The 13,995-nt window shown below is 44.7% G+C and overlaps 1 protein-coding gene across 4 annotated transcripts in view; it reads left to right on the top strand.

The window, feature by feature from the left end:
- Window positions 1-13,995, top strand: part of LOC138303593 (putative DBH-like monooxygenase protein 2) — a 186,845-nt gene that overhangs the window by 81,126 nt on the left and 91,724 nt on the right. For 3 of the 4 annotated variants that reach the window (XM_069242866.1, XM_069242868.1, XM_069242869.1), the window contains exons 12-13: window positions 1,105-1,210; window positions 7,121-9,205. In XM_069242866.1, the coding sequence (XP_069098967.1) occupies window positions 1,105-1,210; window positions 7,121-7,369 (355 nt within the window). In that variant the 3' untranslated portion in view covers window positions 7,370-9,205. Of the gene's footprint in view, window positions 1-1,104; window positions 1,211-7,120; window positions 9,206-13,995 lie in introns of those variants that run through there. The other variant, XM_069242867.1, reaches the window with a different exon arrangement.

Raw genomic sequence — 13,995 nt, forward strand, 5'->3', positions numbered from 1 at the left:
GAATGTTTGATTTGCTCTGCATTCCGTCCATCATCTGTTGTTTTTGCTTTTGTTGCCCCAAGTGGGAAGGGTGTGCCCAGACGTGGGTCCCGTGCTTGCTATGCCACCAGATTTAAGCTAGCCTGGCTGAAGAAGGGTGATACCCTGAAACTGGTCCCAGGATGCTTTTTTCTGGTCCAGGGAGGACCTGGCCTGGCAGTTCGGGCTGGACTGTTCCCATAGGGAACAGGGTCAAGACTGATTTGCATATGGCTGGGTCCAAACTGGAATGGCATGGCAAGCAAAAAAACTGATGGATTAAAGACAGATCTGTGACTGGGGGTGAATGCTTGATTTGCTCAGCATTCCGTCCATCATCTGTTGTTTTTGCTTTTGTTGCCCCAAGTGGGAAGGGTATGCCCAGACGTGGGTCCTGTGCTTGCTATACCACCAGATTTAAGCTAGCCTGGCTGGAGAAGGGTGATACCCTGAAACCGGTCCCAGGATGCTTTTTTCTGGTCCAGGGAGGACCTGGCCTGGCAGTTCGGGCTGGACTGTTCCCATGGGGAACAGGGTCAAGACTGATTTACATATGGCTGGGTCCAAACTGGAATGGCATAGCAAGCAAAAAACTGACGGATTAAACCCAGATCTGTGACTGGGGGTGAATGTTTGATTTGCTCTGCATTCCGTCCATCATCTGTTGTTTTTGCTCCTATTGTGTGGCTGGTTTTGGTGAGAGATGGTCCATCTTTGATGTACTCTGATAGCCTCGGTGAACGGAGACACAGCCGAGTGCTGATGGACTTCATGGCACTGAGCTCCCATTTGGCGACTTTGAGCCTGAGTTAGACCTCGGCGGGTGGGTTACTTCATCACAACAGTGACAGATATCCCATTCGCTGAAATCTAAATCCACAGAATATAATGGGATTTCAATTTCAGCGGAAGGGAGCCGGGATATCTGTCACCTTTGTGAAGGAGTAACCTGTCTGCCAAGTTCTAAATCAGGCCCTGTCTTTGAACGCTCCCGGCCGTTAATTTCACCAACATTTGGGTATTTCTAATACAAATGATATAGGAAAACAAATTGCCTTTTTAACAAATCTGTCTTTTCTTTTGCAGGAACCAGAGTGCCTTGAACCTGCTGCCATGGACCCCTAATAATATTACATGGCTGCAACAGGCAACAAAGGAGGCATTTCACCTTAATATAGTGTTTCATTCTAATGTAAGTCTTTTTTCTATTTCCATGTGAAGATTAAGAAAATACATTTGTGCATGAGGTTATACTGTATTAAACTGTTGCTAGAGAACTATAAGGTTTGAACCAGTTATATGTTCAATTGTTTTATAACAGGTTTAATTCCCGCTACTCTGTGATGCATTAAGTGAGTCTGCTGCTTTCAAGATCTTTTATAATATACCAAATGCAGTCACTACAATTCAAAGAGTGGGACTGGAGAACTATGTGTGGACTTGGTTTGGTAGCAATCAATTGTTGCTTGTTTCACTGTTCATTTAAAGAAAAGTGCACATATTTTTCTCCCCTACAGGATAATCTCCATCTTCATTTAATGAACATCTGTGGTACTTTATTTCTTTGGCACAAAAATGTCTTATTGATGAAACGATGACCCTAAAAAATGAAAGTTGAGAAAAACCTGACTCTTTGTGTATGTTATTGTCTCATATTGAATCATAGCAGTGAAGCTTTCTAAAACCTAGGAGCTTATTTATAAGCCCCTTGCGCAGCTGGTGCGTCCCTTTTTATGATGCTCCTGTGGTGCAGAGTGCAGATCAATATCTATGAGGCCACGCAAAGCCACTTTTCCTGTCTGTTTTTAGATATGGTTTAAGGCAACGCAGGGCAAGTCGCTGCATGGCCATAACTGTGTCGGGGACATTCCATGAGTGTTGTGGTGGGTTTTTCCATGCAACACCCATGGATTATGACACATTCCCAGATTTACAGAGATCTGTAAACCTGAGAATGGGTCAAAACTGTATGCATCCCCAGTAGAGGCATAACGAGGAGAAATAGCTTTATTTCTCCTCATTCTTTCCTCTTCTACTTGTGCTGCATTCCGCAGCACACATAAAAAGAGCTCAAAACCTCCATGGATTGTATTTGTGCAGGAAGGTGTACCTTCCTGCAACAAAAACAATCCCGCAACAATGCAGACACCCTTGCACCACGGTGAAAGGGTGCCTGTGTTGGCACCAGGCTCCAAATTGTGCACCCGCTGAAAGAACAGGAATGCACTGTATCTCGTAAATATAGTGCATTCCTGCCCTTTCGGAATGGCGCAAGGCAACACAGTACAATGACTTGTGGCACTGCCCTATGTCAGTTTATTGTCAATATGCCCCCCGGTGTTTCACTGGAATAAACTTGCAACATTGTATTGGCGCATGTGTAGAGCGGCTTTTGCTTCTTCCCTTGGGTGCAGGTGCATTGAAGCTTTCTGCTCCTCATACCTAGGGTGTTTTTCAGAGGCTTGTCAGGTTGGCCTCTGCTACTGGTGAGACTGCACATCATCTTAATGAAAGGGTTTATTCTAGGCCCCGCCTGTGCGATCTCTGCTCAAGCTACCCTTCAGGAGGACAGGAGATAGTCCGGTCTGCTGGCACTCACTTTCTTTCTGGACTTTACCTTCGGTCAATGTTTAGACGCTGGACAGTGGCGTAACATAGGCCCCCTCAGCACAGTATCCTGGCCTGAGAGCTCCTGACAGAATCAAAAGAGGGGGGGCCTTTATGTACTTTGCAGGGGGTGCTCAGTTTCTGTTATGCCACTGTCACTGGAATTGTCCCCTCTCCTCCTTTCAGCAAGTGCCCACTTCAAGGCCACTTTAGTCACTGTCAGGTAACTCTGGGCCTGATTCTCAAAGTTAGCTTACAATTTTGAGTAGGTTTACTACTTTTTGGCTATTCACAAAATCTGAGTGCAAACGTAGGAGAGTAAATTACACATGTAAATTACTCAGAATGTAAAGTTACTTTGTCATATAGCCCCTGAAGTTTGTGAACAGCCTCCAGACCCTTCAGTTTGATAGAGACCGTAAATCATCTTGGAATAAATGTAGTCCTGGATTTTCCTGGATTGCATATCTCATCTATAACACTTTCACTTAAACTTTAGAGTGGCCAGTTCAACAAAAAAAATTGCTTAGATCACCATATTTGTCTTTTCTTTCAAAGCCAACACAAACATTTTGTCATTTATAAAGAAGGTAATGAAAGGCAATGGAAAATAATGTGACCAAATGAATGACTCACACTTGAATTTGTTGTAAATTAGTCTACTTGTTTCTTTTTGACTTAGGCACTCATTTCTTCACAGAGGTATAGAAATATTAGTTTAAAATCAGTACTTACTTATAATGTATGCAATATGCATTATTGTTTATAATACAGAGAACCAAACCAAACTAGCTTGATAGTAGGTGTGACTATAGCATTGTGCTTGTACACAGTAGTGTGCATCATATACTTTGCAGGTCCTCTTTCAAAAAACGCTTTTGTATTGTTTTGTAATATTTATATAATCCTTCTGTGGGGTGCTGATGTGCTTGTATACATGGGTAGCACGCTAAACTTTGTAGGGCATATGAGTGAAAGAGTGCTGTCTATGTTTCATCCTATGTGGGAAGTGTTTCCATGCCTTGCATGAGAATTACTGAGGTTATGTCATCTTATGACGGTTTGTATAGTGCTCTAATCACCAGTAAATGGATCCAGGAACTTGAGCAGGTGTGTAGACGTGTGGCCTCACGGGGTTACGAGAAGAGCCAGGTGATGAGGAGGCCGGATGTCTTCAGGCAGGTAGTTCCATGTTTATGGTGGAATGTAGAAGAATCAGCGTCATCCTGTTCTGCTTGTGTGAATATGGAATGTGTATGTGTGCGAGTGAATGTGAGGCAGATCATCGTTGTCTGGCAGACTGGTGAAAGTGTATGCAGCTGTTCAAGTATGCTTGTCCATTGTTGTGTAGGGCTTTGTATGTGTGCGTAAGTAGTTTAAATTGCTTGCGCTTGTAAATGGGAAGCCAGTGGAGCTCCTTGTGAGGTGTGGCAGGTTGAGTCTGAGACTTGTGGTGTTCTGGATGGCATGGTGTTTCTGTAGGAGTTGTCTGGAGATTTCAGCATAGAGTGATTTGCCGAAGTCAAGCCTGTTTGTGGTGAGTGCTTATGTAATGGTCCATCTGGTGTTCTGTGGCAGCCCTTAAAGATCCTTCATAGTATGTGCTGTATGTCGATGAAGGAGGTGCTTACTGCATTGATTTACCCCATCAAGGTTGTATTTGTTGTCTAGGATTGTCCTGATATTTCTGGCATGATTGTTAGGTGTGGTTGTTGGTCCTAGCTCTGAAGGCCACAAGGTGGAGTCCCATGGGGAGGTCTTATTTTCAAAGACTAGAACTTTCATCTTGTCGGCACTGAGCTTTTATCAGTTGGTTTTCATCCACTCTGTTAACACAGCCATGAGGTTGGAGAATTTAGTTCTGGTGGTGGTTGTTTTGCCATCAGGGAGAGGATGAGTTGGTGTCTTTGGTATGGAAGATTATGGTGATATCTTCAGACGGGGTTGATGGTGGCTACCGGTATCAGGTAGATGTTAAACAAGGTGGGGCTGAGGGCTGATCCCTGAGAAATACTGCAGATCAGGTTCTTGGTCTCTGATTTGAAAGGGGTAATCTGAATATTTTGGCTCTTCTTGTGAGAAAGAAGCAGATCCAATGGAGTACAGTTATTATGTTATGGGGCGCAGAGCTTGGCATTGTGATGTGTGAGCAGTGTGAGAGATAGGCACACAGTTTATTGTGTTCAGTAAGGTGACAACTTTGAACATCTCTGCATGTGCCTTCTATGGTATTTCTTATGATCATACTCCTTTTACCTAGTTACTGCACTGTGTTGTCCAATATTTTGTTTAAAGTTTGTTCCTGAGCAACCATAGGTTGGAGAGAGAAAGGTTTTACCTCTCAGACTCCTTCCTTACAAAATATTCAATGTTTGAGAGTTTCTGTTACAGAAATAATATTAGTACCCAATACAGGGCCATCTCCATTCTAAATTTGGGAACATTTATCTTTTAAGACTGAGACTTATGGGGACAGGTATGATCCACAATTGCGGGTTATACTGTCAGTTCAATTCCTAAAGGTCCTGTTTTGGAACTTACCACACTTCGACAGGTATCATTGGTGAGAACAGATTAAAGGTTTCCCAGGTATGAGAGAGAGGCACCAATGAGGATGTGTACTCCTGTACGCATACTTTCTACCCACCTGGAGCTATCTACTTTGAGTGCCTCTCATAGAAGATCTCACAGATTGAGATAAGAGTGGAGTGCGGCAAGTGAACCTTTGTAACATGAGTATATGCTAGTGCAAGTGCTTAACAAACCACCATCTATCTGAATGTCATTGCAGATAAAGCTCTACCCATCTCAGGGTTTTGTAACAGAGGGTCAGGCAAGAGGAGCCCTGTTGCATCTGTAAATGCTTGTATCACCTGTATTGTTGAGTAAAATTTCAGACTGGGTTTTTTTAAGGATTAAATAAATGTTATTTACTGATGTCTCAGCCAGTACACATACACACACACACGCACATACACACACACCGGCTGAGACACTCACTTAAATCAATCAATTCAAGCTCACTAATATTCTCACTCAGCTTCTTTATCAGAGAGTTGCTTGTGAAAATGCAGCTCCGGACGGTCCTAGGACAATCAGAAGTTATTGGAGCTAAATACCCAAGGTCTCTTGCCTGGATCTCCCCATACTATGGACTACTTTAAGAAGAACCAAGAATCCCTTTTGGCTCTTGGTTCTTGTGGTAGCAATCCAGAGCATTCCAAGGCTGTCTCAACGAAGTACTGCGACCTAGAAACTCAGAATTCTGCAAAACAGCAATTAATAATTATTAAATCAATGTTCAGGCAGTGCTTTTTCTTTAGGAAGAAATAGTACTTTTAGTGCATACAGACGTATATGCTATTCACAAAATTACAATTCTTTACAATATTACAAATGGAAAAATCAAAAAACTATAAGGGATCCCCCTGTAAAATGTCTGCAGACTACAGGGGGTGCACATTATTGAAGGGTCACAGTACTAAAATAACCCACTAAATGTATGTCCCCAAAGCTCACAGGCACATTTAACGATTAACATACAATCAACACTAGCTCTTAAAACCACAGTATCCCGATATATGCCTATAGTAAACTAGTAATCAAAGAATCATAGTCCCCTAGGATTCATTGAAGTGTTTATTAAAAATAATATACTAGTACAGTTGTCCGAATCAAATTCTATAATAAGTCAAATTACCATGAATTCATCTGTGATTCAGATGTTGTTTTATACTTGTTATTTCCAAGACTGTGCAAAATAGTTAAAGGGAAGCAGGCGCAACAAATAAAGGCACAGCGCAGCTGCAAAAAGATGAGCCAAAGAGATGCAACACATAAAAGATGTAGGCAATATTTACAGTATGTAAACACTGGATAACACCCATTGTTGTGAGTCCCATACTCATGCAACCAAAGCATATACCTTGAACCTCATCATAGGCTGACGTAAGGTAACTAATTAACCACCAGGAAGCTGGATCTCTAATTGGTTGTGCTCACTGTAACTAAAATCCTTAAATAAAGAGAGACCGAGTATAAAAGTACCATACAAATAACATATCATGGCCTTTTTTGTCTTGGGATCCATGGATTGATGCTAATGTCTTGGGGGAACTAAAGTGAATGGAACTATAATTTGGGGGTCCAGTGCAAAAAAAAACAAATCAGTTCTCCTTACCCAGCCCGTCATCACCAAGAGCAGCCATTCTAGGATGCAACTTTGTTCGATGTTGTCTGCTTGGCTTTTTAAGACTCTTTGTGATATTTTTCACTGGATATCCCCTTTTAGCATCAAACAGGGACAGCAACTAACTCTCTTCACCAAAGCAGGTCCACTGTTTTAAATAGCCAACATCATTGTATATCTGTGAGCTCGATGGTACATGTATATGTGTCTCTCTGTCGGGATTGTTTTGTAACACAGACAATGTCAGGTGCCTGATGTATGTGCTTTGTGATAATTAACCCTGTCTACTCTGTTCTCTTCTTTCAGGACTCATACTTATTGAGACATGGTTTAGTTCACAACATTACTGACCCTCCAGAAACTCCCTGCAACAATTCAGAGTCAACCAGTCGTTCTCCAGCTTCATCAACTGTTTTGAATAACACAACCATGCCCACTAGGACCCACTTCACATTACCAACTGACTCAGGACACAGCTTATCCACAGGGCACCCTCTTCTCACTCTATTTATCCTGCCAGTACTCTCAGTGACAGTTTTATTCCTTGATTCCTAGAGGTTAAACATATGCATGATAAAGCCCAATTAGAAATAATAAAATGTCAATGGGGGTGAGAATACACATGTATCCAAACATTTATCCAAAGTATACAGTAAGGGCTTTGCCATACCACTGACCCTTATAGACCCCACAGGATCTTTCTTTCTCACTCAACCTGGGATGATGTCTTCTTTTCTTTTACTAACAATCTTGTAATTGGTAGATGTTGAGGGTCCATCAAGTGACAGAAGACATGCACCTCAATCTTACCTGTATGGATCAGGTAGGGAAGTTCTTTAGCCTAGTCTGCGGATCCAGTTTTGACTGGCAGATGGCAGGGTTGCAGTGGGTTCCCATTTTTTTTAAAAAAAAATTATTGTCTTCAGTCCAGGATTTTGGAGTCCCCAAGCTAAAGTTGTCCAAATTACTGCAGAAAATGCTGCTGGATCAGGTCTTCCCAATGCACTGAGGTTGTCAGAGTGGTCCTTGAAGCACAGATGGAGAGGAGCTAAGAGGGGCTGTTTTGTTCATCCAGATGAAGGAAGAGGAGTCAACATGGAAGCAGGAACTACAGCTTTTCGTTCTCCGTTTTGCCTCTTGGACCTATTGGACACTAGTAAGATCCAGGAGAGCGAGGAAGTCTGCATGGTCCCTGAGCAAGCGAATGTGCTTGTGAGATACATTGCAATTTTCACTATAGTTTGTAGCATGCTAGAGTCTACTTTCAGACTCACTATCAAACCCTGACTCTAAATTGGAGAACAAAGTATTTTTATTGGGTGCAGAACTTTACAGTCAACGCTGAAATCTTTGATTGTCATGTACTATAATCTTCTTTATCCTCATCTTGCATCTTTTAAATTGTGATAAGTTAATGATCACTAACATGGATTTGAAAGTTTGAACCACTACCATGAGTGCAGCATTGTTTGTTTTTAAATAGTGGTTGTAAATTTGCTTTATTGAATTATAGTTTATCTCTTGTTTGATTTTATTTTTCCTCTATATATGCCTATAAGCTGTAGGTGTTATTAAGGTTTTGTTCTTTGTATACAAAATAACAAATCCTTTTGCACATTCTGGGCCATTTGTATGGCCTGCTTTGTCCACGCAACGTGGTGTAGAGCGATGCAAACCTTAAGTGAGATTCTTGAAGCCATGAAAGGCCACCTTGAGTGGCCCTGCGAGGCTACATAGATCTTGAGTAATGTCGCGCAGCGGGAATCACTGTATTACGTTATCCTGCACCAGGAAGGCATTTTCAATGGTGTTGGGTGGGTGTTCCCATGCAGGATCCATAGATTGTGACGCATTCCCAGATTTACAAAAACTTGTAGACCTGGGAATGCACCAAATACACCACCCCATGAGATGCATAAATAGGAGAAATATGTTTATTTTTCCTCATTTGTTTCTTTTTCTATGTGTGCTGAATTCTGTGGTTGGATTGTCTGCATAATTCTCTTGTTTGACACACCTAATTTAAATTTCAACTTTTACAAATCCCATGTTATATTGGTAGGTCCTCAGTCTACTAAGTCAATACTTTTTATGATACATAAAAGTATTATTAGTCTTTTCCCAACTTTTACTTATGTCAGTGTCCAATTTGAGTCCTCTTTGTCATGGTCCTCCCTGGTGTCTGCTAGAAGCATCACTTTTACTAGGAGCATTGTTGCTATTTTTAATTCCGCAAATAGACAGGGACACAAATCAATTAAGATACTGCTTGATTTTTATGGTGCTAAGTGTGTCGCTTTAGTTGCCTATGTGAGGTTTTAATACCAAAAGAGAGGGAGAGCGTGTGGCACTGTATAAAAGTTCTGTGAAATGATATATCCCATTGTAACCACTGTGTTTATTGAGCCTTATCTTTCTTTGGACATGTCGAATCGCTTTCAGCCACACCTCCGAACTCCACTGGACCGACCACCACTGCGTCCACTTCACCTACAAGAAAATCACAGAACATCACCGCATCCAGCCACCTCCCCACCGCCGCTGGGGCAAAATCACCCAGGACCAACTGGCCAGCACCCTCACCAACAACCCTCCACCCGACGCAACCGACCCGAACACAGCCGCCATCAACCTCCATCAATGGATCCTCGACTGCGCTAACACCCTCGCCCCCCTAAAGAAACACACCGCCATCCAAGGAAAGAAAAAACCAGCCTGGTTCACAGATGACCTTACAACCTCCAAAAGCATCTGCCAGAAGCTCAAAAAGAAATGGATCCAAGATCGCACACCCGACAACCTCGCCACCCTCAAAAACGCCAACCGTGAACACCACCAACGGATCCGCGTCGCCAAGCGCACCCATTTCACCGAACGCATCAACAACAACGCCCACGACTGCAAAGAACTCTTCGGGATCGTGAAGGAACTCTCAAATCCTAAAGCCAACTCCAACGACATCCCGCCCTCCCAGAAACTCTGCGACGACCTCTCCACTTTCTTCCACCAGAAAATCGTTACCATCCACGACAGCTTCAACTCCAGCCCACCGCCAGACTCCACCCCCGGCGTCTCCTCCCACGACTGCCGCCTCACCGCCTGGACCCACGTGGACGATGCAGAAACCATAACAACCATGAACACCATCCACTCAGGCTCCCCTACGGACCCCTGCCCTCATCATGTTTTCAACTCAGCAAACGCCACCATCGCCCCCGAACTCCGCAAGATCATCAACCTCTCCTTCTCCTCCGCCACCTTCCCGGACAGCTGGAAACACGCAGAAATCCAACCCCTTCTCAAGAAACCCAAGGCTGACCCCAACGACCTCAAAAACTTCCGACCGATCTCTCTCCTCCCTTTTCCAGCCAAAGTCATCGAGAAGATCGCCAACTCTCAGCTCACCCACTTCCTCGAAGACAACTCAATCCTGGACCCCTCACAATCCGGATTCAGACGAAACCACAGCACTGAGAGTGCTCTCCTCGCCGCCACAGATGACATCAGACTTCAAATGGACAAGGGCGAAACCTCAGCCCTCATCCTCCTCGACCTATCCGCCGCCTTTGACACAGTCTGCCACCGCACCCTACTGACCCGCCTCCAGGAAGCTGGGATCCAAGACAAAGCCCTCCACTGGATCTCATCCTTCCTCTTCGACAGAACTCAGAGAGTCCGCCTCTCCCCGTTCCGCTCCAAAGCCACCAACCTCATCTGCGGCATCCCCCAAGGATCCTCCCTCAGCCCTACGTTGTTCAACGTCTACATGGCCCCCCTCGCCAAACTGGCCCGCCAACATCATCTCAACATCATCTCCTACGCCGACGACACCCAGCTCGTCCTCTCCCTGACCAATGACCCGCTCACCGCCAAAACCAACCTCCACGAGGGACTTAAATCCATCGCCAACTGGATGAACATCAGCCGCCTGAAGCTCAACTCCGACAAGACGGAAGTCCTCATCCTCGGGCGCACTCCCTCGGCTTGGAACGACTCTTGGTGGCCCTCCGCCCTTGGTCCCCCGCCCACCCCTGCCAACCACGCAAGAAACCTCGGCTTCATCCTGGACTCCGCCCTCACCATGTCCAAACAGGTCAGCGCCGTCTCCTCCTCCTGCTTCAACACCCTTCGTATGCTCCGCAGAATCTTCAAGTGGATTCCAACAGAAACCAGAAAGACGGTGACCCAGGCCCTCGTCAGCAGCAGACTTGACTACGGCAACGCACTCTACACAGGCATCCCTACCAAAGACATCAAACGACTCCAACGGATCCAAAATGCCTCCGCCCGACTGATCCTCGACATACCCCGCCGATGCCACATCTCCCCACACCTGAGGGAACTCCACTGGCTCCCGGTAGACAAGAGGATCACTTTTAAACTCCTTACCCACGCTCACAAGGCGCTTCACAACACCGGACCCTCCTACCTCAACACCAGACTCAACTTCTACACCCCAACACGCCAACTCCGATCCGCCAACCTCGCCCTAGCCATCGTACCCCGAATCCAGCGCAAGACCTCCGGCGGCAGATCCTTCTCTTTCCTCGCCGCCAAAACCTGGAACTCTCTCCCCACTCCGCTACGCCAGACCCAGGACCTCCTCACATTCAGAAGGCTCCTCAAGACCTGGCTCTTCGACCGCTAAACAGCCTCTCCACCCCCCGCCCACCTCAGCGCCTCGAAACCCTAACGGGTACATAGCGCGCTCTATAAATACTATGATTGATTGATTGATTGAATCACCACAGGTTGTTATTGACTCATTTCAGAATGAATCGTAGCTACCATTTGTTGACTATTTCTCGTGGTAGTGCTTTTGAGTCTGTTTTTATCCCCTGTAGAGGACAGGCTGAATTTTATAGTGTTCTGTTCTTTTTATAAAAAAATGAGCAATTCTTTTATATTCCCACTGTTTGCTGGAACTCATTTTACTTGCGTTCGGCTGGCTTTGTTTTATCTAATGTTATTATTGGATGTGAAGACTTGTTTTAATGTGGCTCACTTCTCATCTGATGCAGTGTATTTATGGAAAGGCTTATTGCTTGTATGAAATTTTATGCTTTCTGATTGCATCTTTTATTGTTTGTTTTTATAAACCGAATAAAGATATTTGATAGTAAATTGGTCTTTCATCTACTTCTCTAATGTCTTCCCTGGTGTGAGCATTCCCATGCATGAACACACACGGGTGCCTATCTTTGAATGACCTTTCAGTCCATTACAAGATGTCTGAGCTTACGTACACAACAGTTGCCATGTTTGAATGCTTTTGTTTAACTATATTTCCAAATACATGCAAAGATGTCAACCTGTGTGCGTGCTGTACAGTTTTATAACAAAAACAATAAAAGATGACAGCCTTTATGAAGCAATGGGTATGCATGCATAGTCACCTGCTTTTTAATGTTTTTAGAAATTTACAGAAGCATCCTGGGAAAGCATTGCAACTCCAATCTTGTGTGAAAGGCCATTTATTAGGACAGGATTGCAATAAACATTGTAACATGTAGCAACACAACAAATTGAACTGTGTAACATTTCAGCTCTGTCTTCTCATTTGCTCCTCTTTCACTACTCTCTCCTCATAATGCCTCACTCGTTCTTTTGCCCTTCACCCCTGCTACTTCCTACCATCACCATGAGCCTCCTCTCTTCCTTTCCAAAACATCCTCTAAACACTACTTCATTCACCTGTTCCAGCCAACCTACTCCCAGATTTCCTTTTACCTGAACTCCTTCTTCCTCCTCCCCTCATCTAACTCTCCACCCCCGATGTAATGCCACCTAGAAAAAACCCTAAGGGTGTTTTTCTGCCCCACTCTGGCTCCATGCACTGCTGCAACACCATCACGCCTACAGGCTCTTCCCACACCAAATGTTCTCATTCCACAAACTTGCCATCACCTCCCTAAGTTCCAAATCAGAAAAGTGTACCCCTTCATCATGTAAAAGTGCCTTTTCTTTCTCACTAAAAACCCCATGAGCCACCACCATTATTCCATGACCCGCACAAAAATCCCTCATGGCTCTCTTCAGTTTTTTGCGAGCCCTGTCAATTGCTGCGTGCTTTACCGTACCCCTCCGCGAACTGCGTGGCACAAATTCCGTCCACACTACTCAAGTCCCATACAGTTTTTTTTTTTAGAATGTTCAGGTCCTGCTACATGTGTTGCAGCAGTTCCAGACCCGACAATTGCACCAAGTTGTTCTCCCCCAAGTGCACTAGCAGCATGTCAGGACAGCCTCTCTGGGGCATCATCGAGCCCAAAACAGGCAGAAAACTTCCCCATCTCATACCCCTTTTGCCCCACCAGAGCATCTCATGCTGTTTGCTTGGCGGTCCCAAATTTCAGCCATAATTCAGCCGCTCAGCATACTTTGCCACCCAATGAACAAAGGAATGTTCCACTATCCATGTCTCAGCCAAACGCCCTAGGAAGAAAAGAAATAGGTTAGCGGACATACTTCATGCACTGCACCTCCCCAAAACTCCCAGCCACACTGTTACTTCCACAGTTATCTCTCACTGCACTTTGATTTCCATCTGCCAATCTGACGGATCCTAGACCTTCCCCACCCCAATCGCTGCCAATGTTGCAGCCCCAATCCGAAAAGAATGGGTCCCGAACACAGTAGGATCTTGGTCTGCCGCCACCACCACCCTGCTTAGCGTTGCCAACAGGTGAAAAGCTGTGACCTAGTTACTCTTTTGACGACAAAAAATATCCCTTTGCCGGCACAGCAGCCATGCCAAAAACGCACTTTATTCTCTCACTACGCACGCCAGTTCACACCCCTTTCATTCAAACAAATCCACTTCCTTCTCCCCACCTGATCCATCTTAGACCTCCTCATCCATATCCCCACATCGCCGGTTTCCAAATGCACCTTGTCGCTCCAAATGCCTCCATCACGGGCCAAACCCAAAACTTCTGACACTCTGAACGCCCCAAAAAACATCCAAATCATACAGAAGCAAGACAAAAAAACCTCAAACTTGTCATAACAGCAGCCCCCCAAACAATCCAAAACATCAACCAGCAGCTCAAATGTAGTGTCTTCCTTCAACCCCCTCCCCGAACCCGGTCTCTCCCTGTTCCAACCTTTCAGGATCTTCCCCAACATTTTGTCATCCGGGTCAAAACCCCACAACAGCTTTAGAACGACCAACTAGCCAG

This window comes from Pleurodeles waltl, chromosome 7 (genome assembly GCF_031143425.1).
Source record: "Pleurodeles waltl isolate 20211129_DDA chromosome 7, aPleWal1.hap1.20221129, whole genome shotgun sequence".
Lineage (NCBI taxonomy): Eukaryota > Metazoa > Chordata > Amphibia > Caudata > Salamandridae > Pleurodeles > Pleurodeles waltl.